General features: G+C 42.8%; 2 protein-coding genes across 4 annotated transcripts in view; one reads left to right on the top strand and one right to left on the bottom strand.

Annotated features, from left to right (window-relative positions):
* The window catches only part of Trmt61b (tRNA methyltransferase 61B), a 31,416-nt gene extending 30,070 nt beyond the window's left edge, over nucleotides 1-1,346 (bottom strand). Inside the window, exon 1 of one of the 2 annotated variants that reach the window (XM_087216503.1) lies at nucleotides 596-1,346. In XM_087216503.1, the coding sequence (XP_087072629.1) occupies nucleotides 596-1,309 (714 nt within the window). In that variant the 5' untranslated portion in view covers nucleotides 1,310-1,346. The remainder of the gene's footprint in view (nucleotides 1-595) is intronic. The other variant, XM_004839453.3, reaches the window with a different exon arrangement.
* A 9,749-nt stretch (nucleotides 1,347-11,095) lies between these two features.
* Wdr43 (WD repeat domain 43) overlaps nucleotides 11,096-13,311 on the top strand; it is a 56,170-nt gene continuing 53,954 nt past the window's right edge. The window contains exon 1 of one of the 2 annotated variants that reach the window (XM_004839237.3): nucleotides 11,096-11,357. In XM_004839237.3, the coding sequence (XP_004839294.1) occupies nucleotides 11,133-11,357 (225 nt within the window). In that variant the 5' untranslated portion in view covers nucleotides 11,096-11,132. The remainder of the gene's footprint in view (nucleotides 11,358-13,311) is intronic. The other variant, XM_021253659.2, reaches the window with a different exon arrangement.

Below are 13,311 nucleotides of genomic sequence, written 5' to 3'. Positions count from 1 at the left end.
TTTAAATCCTGGCTGTGGCCCAGTACGGTGGCACACTGCTGTAAGTAACCCCAGCACTCTGGGAGGCTGAGAGCCCAGCCTGGACAATTCAGTGACTTCGGGATATCCTGTCTCCAAAAACAGCAGGGAGGGGGCGCACCGAGGATGCAGCTCAGTGCTAAGGGCCTGGGTTCAATCCCCAGTTGCTTGCAATTAACACACACAAAAAATGGTTGTTTCTTTTTAAAATTAGCAGTACCATAAATTATATCCATTATTATAATGAAAAATTCAAATGTAGCCGGGTGGGGTGAGTCTGTAATTCCAGCTACTCTAGAGGATGAGGCAGGACCATAAATTCCAAGCAAGCCTGGAAAATTTAGAAAGACCCTATCTCAAAACAAAATAAAAAGACTTGAGAGGGTAGCTCAGTGGTACAGCGTTATCCTAGCATGCACGAGGCGTGGGTTAAATCCTCAGTACTGTCAAAAACAAACAAAACCAAAACCAAACAAAAAACAATGCTTTGTGGCGTGCTTTGAGTACATTAATTAGGACTGTAGTACTGCACCCGTCTGCTCTTCGGGAAACCAGGCGCCTAACCCCACTGTATTACCTTTGGGTATGTTATGGCAGTCCCTCTTTTCATCAGTAATACATAGTCTTCCAATGCTGGTCTCCGCAGCATGAAACGCTTACCAAGGGAACTCGTCAGTATCTGGCCGGGGAACTTTCCCACAATCTTGCTGAACGGGACTATTCCCCACATACTATTTAAGTGTCCGACGTGGCTCAACCTAAATAACTTTTTAAAGTGAGTTTCTCTCTTCATAGTCTCAGCTAAAATCAGCTCTCCAGCTCGAAAGGGTCCCTCTCTGGAAGTTGAGCAGGAAGGGGAGACGTAAAGCTCTTCGGCCTCGCATGCTGCCCGGGCCAGGTCGGGCGGCGAGGGAAACCCACTTTCCCACCGCAGAGGATCGGGCTGGCTCCGCTGTCCGCTGGAGTCCCCGCGATCCCGAGGGGCTGACACCTGCCGCGACCTCCGCAGTCTGAGGCTTTCCAGCGACGACAGACATCCGACCCCAACGTTCTGGTCGCGGAAAGGGAGAGGTGGGGACGACGCTGACTCGGAGGTCTCCCTCCGTGCCGCCTCGCGCTCTGGCTCTCCATCTTGTGTGTCTCTAGGCGAGGACTTGTAACACAGTGACCTGGCTTCCTCAAAACACTGCGGCCCAAAAGGGTGCAGAAATGAGTAAGTCCCAATCCCGAGGCGCCTCCAAAGGCGCCGCAGCCCCAGCAAGTCCAGACCGCGGCGCCCAGTCATCAGCATGATGTCTTGCGCAGGCGGGGTCGCAGGCGAGTGACGTAGCAGACGAGGCCCCGCCTCTCTCTTCCTGCGCACTTAAGCCGCCACTTCGAGGCTCTGCAGCAAGAGGTTCTAGACCGTGCTTGCTGTGAGGGGGCTGCCGCCTAAAAGACCAGGGATCATATGCCACTCCATCGAGGGACCCTTCATTTTCTTCCCGGAAAGTGGACTGAGTAAAAACTTTACCCCTGAACAATCTCTGCCAGCCCTGCATGAAGACAGGCGGACTAAGAAACACAAAACTTATCAAAGTGCTGTGTAGATCTTTAATATTTACAATTCTCTACCAGGTTTAGATGGCTAGTACTCGTGAACACGAGTGTCGGGCCCTATAAATCCTTTTGTACCTGGGCTCTGACACCTGCTTGTCCCCCCACCCAGCCCACTGAAAATCCTGAAAGTTTGATTAAAGTGACAGTATTCATTGTGTGCTTATTCATCAGAATTTTTTAAATAATTAAAATATATTTAGTGTTTTGGTCTCTCCAAAAACTAAACAGAAGCTTCTTAAAATACGAAATGGTATCTTTGGGGTCCAAAGTTAACGTTAAATATCATTAGCCTGGTGCAGATGGCAGAGTGGTGAATTGTGGAGAAACAGCTTTTCCTGGGTTTGATGTCCAGACACTGGAATACAGCATCCTGAGGAAGACAAGAAGGAGGGAAGTGGGCTGGGGATGTAGCTCAGTGGCACTGCGCCTGCCTGGCAAGCAGAAGGTCCTGAGTTCAATCAGCGGTACCAAAAGCAACAACAACCAAAAAAGGAGGGCAGTGGGTCCCTGGGACCCAGTGAGGATCTGAAGCAAGAAATGAGACCCATGGGGACAGCAAGGAGAGTGACTTCAATGAAGAAGGAGGTGGTGGCAAGCTGTGCTTACTCTGTGAGCCCTGACTCACTGAGTGGGAAGGGCAGTTCAAACCTGCAGACCCACAGTGACTACTGGTGACCCCAGAAGCCTACACAGAGAGACATACCAGTGGAATCCAGCAGTGGACACAAAGGACTGCAATGGCTGGTTAATTATTCGGGTTCAGATGTCCCTCAGGAGTGAGCAATTGGCTGGTCATCATCTTGGACAGGGCTAACTGAGCTCAGAACTCATAGCAGCTGTGGGCTGTCTCCATCATGGTGAGGCTGATCCAAGTTCACGTCCACAGGAAGTCAAGAAGCTGAGTTCAAGCCAGCAGGAGGCACACAGTGTTGAAGGCTGTACAAATTTGGTTCCAGGTTCACAATCAGAAACCAAGCTAAGGCCGGGGATTTAGCTCAGTGGTTTCACTGCCTGCTGTGCAAGCGCAAGGACCCGAGTTCATCCCCGGTACCAAAAAATAAAAAATAAAAAATAAAATAATAATAGTAATAATAAAACCAAGCTAAGCTTCAGAAATAAATGTGCAGGCTTGTTGGGATTATCCACTGCCCCACCAAAATCTACCACTGGCTTGTTGGGATTAATCAACACAGATCTGGGTTCTGTGTGCCCAGGTTGTCTACCAGTGACAGCAGAGACACGCCTTTAACTAAACAGTTTCTTCTTTTTCTTCTTCTTCCTCCTCTTCCTCTTCCTCCTCCTCTTCCTCTTCCTCTTCCTCTTCTTCTTCTCCTTCTCCTCCTTCTCCTCCTTCTCCTTCTTCCTCTTCTTTCTTCTTTGATTTTATTTTTCTGGTCTTTTATTTTGCTTTGTTTTGTTTTCTTTTTGTTCTTATTTTTATGTAAGTGTGAACATTGTTTCTAGTGTTTTTGATGTTGTTCTGCTATTGTCTTTATTTCTCCCTTCTCTCTTTCCTTCTTGTCTTCAGTTTCCCAAAGTTTTCACAATCTTCCTTCATCCTCCAGCTTTGCTTCTAATCTCTTCCTCTTCTATTCTTAATTTTCCCCCTAACCCCTTTTAAATTTTCTCCCTTGGGGGTAGAATTGCCATATTGAGGGCACATTGACTAAATACAATTTTCTGGTTTATTTTAGATTTTGTTATATAACCACAAATCTAGTTCATATGGCTAAAGGTGGCAAATTAATGGTTAGCACAGTTTGTCATTTTCTAGGCTGTGTTTGATGCTGTTGTTATTGTTGATTGTACTATTTTAATCAAGGCATCATAATTGTTCTAATCAGTTGTTCTTCCTGGTATGCCAAGACTGAGATTGCCTAAGAGGCATAAATAATACTATAGGCAAGTGCCAAAGAAGCAGGGGCTAGGCAAAATATGCAGTAACTTCTCATCCCCACTAAATTGAAGAAGTAGAACCTTGCAACAGACTCAAAACCTAAAAGCTACACCTGGAGACATCTCTGAGAAGTAGTCATTCCCTAAGGATTCTAAATACTAGCAATAAAGCTATTTGCCATATGCAATTTACAAGCATTAACCCAGGAATTAAACTAAAAAAACCAGAAAATGAGAAGACACTTAAGCAAGATCCAACCCTAAACTTCCAGCTCACCAAAGGCAAACCCAGGGGGCAATGAGGTGGACCAATTCAAAACTTAATCAGTGTTGGCTTGATGTCCACTTTGTCTACAAATAGAAGAGCTACCCCTGCTTTTTTCTGTTTGTAGGTATTCTATCTGCAGACAAAGTGGATTTTAAACTAAGAGTGATTAAGAGAGAAAGATGGTCACTAAATCCTTGAAAAGGGAACAATCCAAGAGGAAGAGATAACAATCATATATGCACCAAATCCAGTGCACCCAACTATATAAAACAAATATTACTGGACAAGAAAAATCAAATAAGCACTAATTGGAAGGGGGGACTTCAATACCTCACTGTCACAAATAGATCAACTAGGCAAAATATCAACAATGGAATATCAGAACTGAGCCAAACTTTTGAGCAAATGGATTTAGTAGATATCTGTAGAGTTTTCTACCCGACAATACCAGAATACACATTCTTCTCAGCTATACACAGATTGTTCTCCAAAATAGACCACGTACTAGCTCAGAGAACATGCTTAAGTAAATACAAGGGAATTGGAATTATCACATCCATATTATTGGACCATAGTGCAATGAAATTGGAAATCGATGGCAAAAGAAACCACAAGAACTTCATAAAAACATGGAAATTAAACACCCTGCTGAACAACCAATAGGTTACAGATGAAATTAAAGAAGAAATTAGACAGATTTTAGGGCTGGGAATTTAGCTCAGTGGCACTGTGCCTGCCTCGCATGTGCAAGGTCCTGAGTTTGATCCCCAGTACTGGGGGAAAAAAAGAAATTAGACAATTTCTACAATTAAACAATGCTAGTACAACATACTGGAACTTATGGGATGCAATGAAAGCAGTCCTATGAGGGAAATTTATAGCAGAGAATTCCCATATGAGAAAAACAGAGTGAGCTCAAATAAGCAACCTAATATTGAACCTCAAGCTTCTAGAAAAAGAAGAGCAAGTCAAGCCCAAAACTCATACAAGGAGGAAATTATAAAGATCAGAGCAGAAATTAATGCAATGGAGACTAAGAAAACAATGCAAAGAATAAATGAATTGAAGAGTTGGTTCTTTGAAAGATTAAATAAAATTGACAAACCCTTAGCCAGTCTTATCAAAACAAAAAGGAAACAAAAGACTCAAATCCATCCAACTAGGTATGAAAAGTGTGAAATCACAAGAGGTCCTTCAGAAATCCAGAAGATGATCAATGACTACTTCTAGAACCTGTATTCTAATAAGATGGAAAACACACAAAAAATGAACATATTCCTAGATACATATAAACTACCAGGGCTGAATCAAGAAGATATAAAAATTCTAAATAAACCAATGTCAGCCAATGAAATTGAGGATGTAATTGAAAACCTACCAAGAAAGAAAAGGTCGGGCCCTGACACATTCACTGCTGCATTCTACAAGAAATTTGGAGAAGATCTGATGCTGCTACTTCTCCAACTCTTTAATGAAATTGAATGGGAAGCAATACTTCTAAATTCATTCCTAGAAGCAAGCATTATTGACACCAAAACCAGAGAAGGATCCAACTAAAAAAGAGAACTACAGGCCAATCTCCCTAATGAACACAGACTAAAAAATCCTCAATAAGATACTGGGAAACAGAATGCAGCAAATCATCAAGACGATTATGACCAAGTAGGATTCATCTCAGGGATGCAGGGATGGTTCAACATATGTAAATCAATAAATGCAATACACTGTATTAACAGAAGCAAGTACAAAATCTATATGATTGGGCCAGGGAAGTGGCTCAGTGGCACTGCTCCTGCCTGGCAAGCACAAGGTCCTGAGTTCAATCCCTAGTATAGAAAAAAAATCCATATGATCATCTCAATAGATGGAGAAAAAGCATTTGACAAAGTCCAACACCCATTCATGATATTTTAAAACCCTACAGAAAATTGGAATAGAAGGTCTTTATCTCTTATTCAGTATAGTTCTGGAAACATTAGTCAGAGGAATTAGACAAGAGAAATAAATAAGAGGCATAAGAATAGAAAAGGAAGAAATTAGATTATCATTATTTGCAGATGACATGATACTCTACATAGAAGACCCCAAAAGCCTTCTAGATTTAATAACCAAGTTCAGTAGTGTAGCTGGATACAAAGTCAACATTCAAAAATCAATAGGCTGCCTATAAATGAATAACAAACTCACTGAGAAAGAAATTAGGGAAATAACACCTTTCACAATAGTATCCCCCAAAAATGAAATATCTAGGGCCAGGGATTTAGCTCAGTGGTTCCAGCGCCTGCCTCACAAGCGCAAGGTCCCGAGTTCAATCCCCGGTATCCCCCCCCCAAAAAATAAATAAAAACAACAACAACAAAAATGAAATATCTGGGAATCAATCTAATGAAGTAAAAGATCTTTACATTGAAAACTAAAGCACTCTGACAAAGGAGATTGAAGAGGCTATCAGAAAATAGAAAAATATCCTTTGTTCTTGGGTAGGAAGAACTAATACCATGAAAATGGCCATACTTCCAAATTGTTACACAGATTTAATGCAATCCTGATCAAAATTCCAATAGCGTATTTCACAGAATTAGAGAAAACAATCCTAAAATTCATCTGGAAGCAGAAAAGACCTAGAATAGCAAAGGCAATTCTGGGCAACAAAGGCAAAGCAAGGAGCATCACAATTCCTGACTTGAAATTACATTACAAAGGTACTGTGATAAAAACAGCACGGTATTAGAAAAAAAAAGACCTGAGGATCCATGAAACAGATTAGAAAATGCAGAAACAGCTCCAGACATACTCAGCCACCTTGCTTTTGACAAAGGAGCCCAACACCCTCATTGGAGGAAAGATAGCCTCTTTAATAAATGGTGCCAGAAAAACTGGCTTTCCACATTCTGAAGATTAAAACTAGACCCATATCTCTCACCATGCACTAAACTAAAATCAAAATGGATCAAAGATATAAATATTAAAGCAGAAACACTAAATCTGCTGGAATATAGAATAGTTAGAACTCCTGAAGACACTGATGTACGCAAAGACTTTATGAGCAAAATCTCAGTCACACAGTCACACAGGAACTATCACAAAAAAATCAACAACTGGGATCGCATCATATTAAAAAGCTTTTGCACAGCTAGAGAAACCACCAACAGAATGAAGAGACCACCCATAGTGTGGGAAAAAAGTTTTGCCAGCTCTTCCTCAGACAATGGACTAATATCTAGAATATATAAAAAACTCAAAAAAATCAGACCCCCCAAATCAAAGACCCAATTAAAAAATGGGCATCTGAAATGAATAGACACATCTCAGATGTGAAGTAGAAATGGCAAATATATGTATGAAATAATTTTCAACATCACTGGTCATTTGAGAAATGCAAATTCAATCAATGCTGAGATTCCATCTCACTCCAGAAAAATGACTATTATCAAGAAAACACCCAATAACAAATGGTGATGGGGTTGTGCGGAAAAAAGAACCTTTTTTTTTTTTGGTACTGGAGCTCGAACTCGGTTCCTCGTACTTGCGCAGCAGGCTGCGAAACCACTGAGCTAAATCCCCAGCCCAAGAACCTTTCTTTACTGTTGGTGGAAGTGCAGACTGGTGCAACCACTGTGGAAATCAGTGTGGAGATTCCTCAAAAAAACTAAAACTAGAGGACCGGGGGTTTAGCTCAGTAGTTTCGGCGCCTGCCTTGCAAGCACAAGGTCCCGAGTTCGATCCCCGGTACCAAAAAAAACAAAACAAAACACCAAAAACCTAAAACTAGACGTTCCATTTGGCCCAGCTATTTTCCTTCTGGTATTTTCCTGAAAGGATTAAAAGCATCACACCTCAACAATATATGCAGGGCTGGGGGTTTAGCTCAGTGGTTCTGCCACCTGTCTCGAAAGCACAAGGTCCCAAGTTTGATCCCCGGTACCAAAAAAAAAAATTATCTTAAACAATATATGCACACTCATGTTTACAGTGACATAATTTGTAATAGCTAAATCTTGGAAACTGCCCACATGCCCACCAACTGACGAATGGATAAAGATGTGTGTGTGTGTGTTTAATACAACAGAGTACTACTCTCCCATAAAGAAGGATAAGCTTGAGACATTTCTAGCTAAATGGATGCACCTTGAGACCATACTCTTAAGTTAGATTAATTGGACACACATGTGTAAATAAAACATTGTTTCTCTGGTGTGAGAAACCAAAAGTGGAAATGAGGACCAAAATTAATAAAACATTTTGAGAAATGGTAAGAAAATGTACAAATGAGGAGAACAATGGAGGGGAGACAGGTAAAGGAAAGAAGGGACATAAAAAAAGGAAAATAGAAGGAACAAATGGAAACAAAGCTTTGCAAATAAGGAGGGCAAGTAGGGTAGAAGGGAGGGTGGGGAATGGGATAAAAAGAGGAAGCTATGTATATTATGTACAGGTAAAAATTCCCTATGATGAATGTTATCATTATGTATATCTAACGTGTCCCAGTAAATGTTTTGCTTCAAAAAAAAAAAAGCAAAAAGATACCTGACAGTTGGAATGGCAGCTTCCTATGTAGGTTAAATACATTCAGCAGCCCTTGCTCTTTGTACCTTAACGCCCTTTTTATGAAGCCTTGCCAACAGTGCAATTGAATTTAAAGTCCAAGAATGTTCAAAAGGCCATGGATTCAACATCAATTCGGTTTAAAGTTAATAAAATAAATTTTGTTGCTACTTTTTGGGACATAAGTTAATATCTTCTAATCTGTACTTTGTAAGACAACTCCATCAGTAGGATTTCTCTCTTTTCATCCTAAAAAGGAATAAGGAGATTGCGCTCCCCTTACTAGCTGCCTGTCTTATTTATTTATTTATTCATTTATTTATTTAGTTAACAGGATCTCAGTCACTAAGTTGCCCGGGTTGAGCTGCTGTAGCAAGCCACTATATATCCAATGGCTGAAGACAACAGGAATGTGTCTCCTCACAGTTCCAGAGGCCAGGAGTATTAGGTGGCCCATGCTTCCTCCAAAGCCTCTAGTAGCACTAAGCCTGAACCCAGGATATTTCTGTTAGGAAGCAACCTGCTGCTCAGGTACCCTAATCCCTGGGGGAGAATTCTTTGCCTCTTTCACCATTCCTTGGATTTTGACTCTGACTTCCCATGACTCTCTAGGGTGTATCTCTTCTTGTGTTTCTGTATTTTTTTTTTTGGTACCGGGGATCAAACTTGGGTCCTTGTGCTTGCGCAGCAGGCAGCGAAACCACTGAGCTAAATCCCCAGCCCTCTTCTTGTGTTTCTGCATCCTTTTTTTCTCAGAAGGATACCAGTCAAATCTAGCATAACATATCATATTGAGATTTGTAACCAAATTACATTTGAAAGGTCTTATTTCCAAATAATGTCACATCTGTAATTATGGGGTTTCAACTTAGGCGTATCTTTTCTGGGGGACACAATTCAGCCTAACACAACATGTATGAGGGGAGATGTTGAATATGGAATTAAATATGCAAGCCATATATGTCTAGAGTTGAGGGGAAAGATCCAGGGTAGTGGTCACATTTGAGATCTCAGCACATGGATGTTATTTAAAGCCTGATGTCTTAAGTTTTATCCACAAAAGGGAAATGCCCCCAAACACTCTGTTATAGAGTGCAGAAAGGCAGAAGATAAAGATATTAGAGGGAAGGCAGGAAGCTGTGAGTGGTTGGAAGACAAGCTTTCTAGTGATAATGGCACTTAGACTCAGTAATGAGAAGCTTACTGGTAACTTTAAGGTCCACTGGAGGAAATAAATTGACAAAGCTAGACTATTTTTATTTTTTTATTTTGCTTTAAAGGAAAGAGAACATTTAGGACTGCAGCTCAGTTGTAAAGCACTTGCTTAGCATGTACATGGGTTCATCCCCAATACTACAAAATAAATAAATATAGAAAGTACAGGTTGGTTTTTTTGTTTTGATTTTGACAGGGTCTTGCTTCAAGGCTGCCTTGAACTCACTATGTAGCCCAGGCTGGCCTTGAACCCATGGCAACCTTCCTGTCTCAGCTTCCAGAGTGCTGGGATTACCAGCCATTCTTTCAGGATTCACCATCCTAAGTGAATTTGATCACCAAATACTGCCTTGCTGTAAGAGTTAGAAGCATTATCCTAGGCCTTTCCACTCACTTACAATTTGAAACCTGTTTGCAGTACTTAATAAATATCCCTAGAAACTATTCTCCAGTCCACTTTGTAAGTGGATAGTGGACTTCAAGACTCCCCTAGTTCCCTTTAATATATTCATCACACCACTTCCCAGTAATTTTTCTAAAATATAGAAAATAAACCTTGCTATGCATTTCATAGCTACAGAGGCTTCCCATAGCTCTGCGGGCGGTGACAAAGTCTTTCCTTCTGCACAATAAACTCTGTGGGAATTGTAGTACCTGGCTACCCTCACCCTACCACCCCTACTGTCCTGGGACTTCTCCTTGCTAGGCCAGTGTCCTATGGCTCAGCTGTACCCTCAGCGTTTGTACGTGCCATTCAGCATTTTTTGAATTAGAATCACTAGTTGGGTGGAACACTAAGGAGGTATTTAAAAATACCTATTTGATGTAGCAACATGGGATGATTCTCCCTGAAATGAGAGAATAGCTGCTGCCCTTATTACTTTCATTCCATTAAGACTGAATACATTATTACTGTGTGTGTACATAATTACAGCTTAGAAGTGAACAAGGGAAAATGGCAACAGTTGCTGCTATCATGGAGCGTTAAGTAAATATCTCTCGTAAACAGTTCGTTTAACCATTTTATAAAACAATTCTTTTTGAAAACAACGGAGCTGGGCGTGGTAGCGCAAACCTGTAATCCTAGCCTCAGGGAAGTTGAGGCCTGGGTAATTTAGCGAGACCCTGTCTCAAAATTAAAAAAAAAAAATTATAAGGATGGTTGTTGTAGCTCAGTGCGAGGGCCCTAGGTTCAATCTCTAATAGCGGGTGTGCAGTGTGTGCGTGGCGAGGGCAGCAAAGAGACATCCTCTCTACATTCTACAGTCTCGGGCCAGGGATTTAGCTCAGTGGTTCCGGAGCCTGCCTTGCAAGCGCAAGGTCCCGAGTTCGATCCCCGGTACCAAAAAAACAACACATACATTCTACAGTCTCTCCCTTCCATTTGCCGCTGCCTCGTCACAAGAAGGCGATTGGCCCCAAGGGGCCACCGTCCAAAGGGTGGACCCGCCCAACGCCGACATGCGTCGTGACGAACCAGTCTCAGGACTCCCGGTGCTCCCTCCGCCCCACTTCCTCCCTCCTGGTCCCGCCCCGCGCGTGTGCGCCTGCGCACCGCCGAACACGTGGCTGCCGCGGAGTCGGAGCAGCAATGGCGGCGGGTGGCGGCGGTAGCTGCGACCCCCTGGCCCCGGCTGGGGTCCCTTGCGCCTTCTCCCCAGAGAGTCAGGCCTACTTCGCCTTGGCTTCTACCGATGGTCACCTGCGAGTGTGGGAGACAGCCAGTAACCGGTTGCACCAGGAGTACGTGCCTTCCGCGCACCTCAGCGGTACCTGCACCTGCCTGGCCTGGGCTCCACCGCGGTTGCAGGCCAAGGTAGTGCTAGCGGGATGGTGGGGGGAGCGGGCGCTCGCCTGGGTCCAGCTTTAGCGCCCTCCGGCTGGGCGGCGCGTGTCTCCGCATCGCGTAGGGCCTTCGGCGGCCCGGGGCTGAGGCGTAGAGCGTGGCGGCCGCGCGCACTGGGCCCACGCCGCCGCCCCGTGTGCGGTCTGTTCGGAGGGCAGTGAGAGGGCGCTGCTTGATCCGACGGGCTCCATGCGGTCTGCGCCCCACCGCTCCTGGGCCGCCATGTTTGCCGAGCCCCCTGTTCCCCCCCAGGGCTGGCTTCCTGCTGCCAGGCCTCGCTCAGCTGCGTGAGCTCTTCCGCGCCCTGGCTTTTGACAGAGCCCCATCGTGCTACTATCCTGTTCTTCCTCACCCTTGACTGTGTACTGTGGGTTTGCTTTGGTCAGTAGGAATGCCAAAGTGTTGTTTTTTTGCACCCGGGACCTCTCTCTCCGCTGGGTGCCGGCTCAACATGTGTTTTCCACGTCTAGGTAATGGGACTTTCAGTCCTTAGAAACGCTTGACTTTTCCAGCTCTTTTTCGTTCTCAGCCTTGTGAATCTTCTTCCTTTTTTATTTTTAGTTTCTGTTTGGTTCCCTCTTTAACACCCCCCGCCCCCATTTTGAAGTCTTCAGTTGGGATACGGACGCGAAGTAGTAGCCTAACTTAGGGAGTTTGTGATGTAAGTCCAAGGTGGGGTTCTCCTTAGATGAGAAATTGCCGAGTTAAGAAAGCCTTTGTACTTTGAGATAGATGCCATTCACGGTTGAGTCACTCGAGTGTATCTACTCAAATTCAGACGCACGTGGTTACTGCAGTTATTAAGTAGCCAAACTGATTTCAGTTCGCTTCAATTTAATTTGGAAAAATTAGGTCTTCTAAAGAGTGACATTTTGTTGTAAATGTGTAAAACTTTAAAAACTTGTATTTAGAGTAGATCTTAATCTGACTACCACAGGAAATTTTTCAGTTGAAAGTGGGGATACATCCGACTTGTTATACTTTGTGTATGTTTAGATATTTTCAGATTTTCAGCTACGTTTTCGTTGTTTCTCCTTTTGACTAATAACATTTATCAGGGCTCATTGAGTCAGGCACAAAAGTCATAATTGTAAAAAACAAAGCCATAGTTGTCATTATTAGAATTGTACACTCTACGTATTTTTCCATTTTAAAGTTATTTTCTGTGTAATTTCACGTTTCCTATAAAGTGACAGTAATACTGATTCTGAGGGAAATAGGAACAGTGGTTAGGTAGGTGCATGTACCCAGACTGCAAGACTGTGCTTGAGTCTAGGCTCTGCTTTCTAGCAGTAATTGTGCTGCTAGTTTGCCTTTTATAAAATAAGAGTAGCATTTCCTACTTCATAGAGTAGTTATGAAGGGTAATATATTTAATAATACAGAAAGCACCTACAATAGTTCTTGGTGTGTAAGTGCTTTAAGTGTTAAGTATTACTGTTACTAGTATTTTATATTCGTATAGTTAGCACTCCAGGTAGATAAAAGAAGCAACTTGTCATAAAAGCCAAAGTGGAACCAGGGGTAGAACTCAGGTCTTTAAAACTCAGTTCTTGGTTATCTGCAACAAATAGTGTTAGGTCAGCCAAAATTTGTTACTCGCTTTGCTTTTCGGTTGATTTCCAATCACATTGTATTGCTTAGAGATGAAACTTTGTCCTAGTCTTAAAAGTCATAGTTTTGAATTATAAATATACCACTGTATTACAGTAGAAAAATAACTGGATTTGGTTTAATAACCAGACTTAATTCCTTTTTGTCGTATTAAGTTATTTTAATTTGGGGGGCATTACTGAAAAATGAGTTGGACTCTTTAAGAAAGTAGTATGCTGGGAATGTACAGTGGTAGAGCAGGTGCTTAGCACCTCCCTGTCAGCCCCCCCCCCCCCCCCCCCCCCGCCCTGCAGAGTATTTGTGGGTTTCA

Source organism: Heterocephalus glaber, unplaced genomic scaffold (genome assembly GCF_053883595.1).
Source record: "Heterocephalus glaber isolate CG9 unplaced genomic scaffold, H.glaber_assembly_v1.0 deba00001457, whole genome shotgun sequence".
Classification (NCBI taxonomy): Eukaryota; Metazoa; Chordata; class Mammalia; order Rodentia; family Bathyergidae; genus Heterocephalus; species Heterocephalus glaber.
Note: the sequence above shows the minus strand (reverse complement) of the source record. Positions and strands in the feature narration are given on the sequence as shown.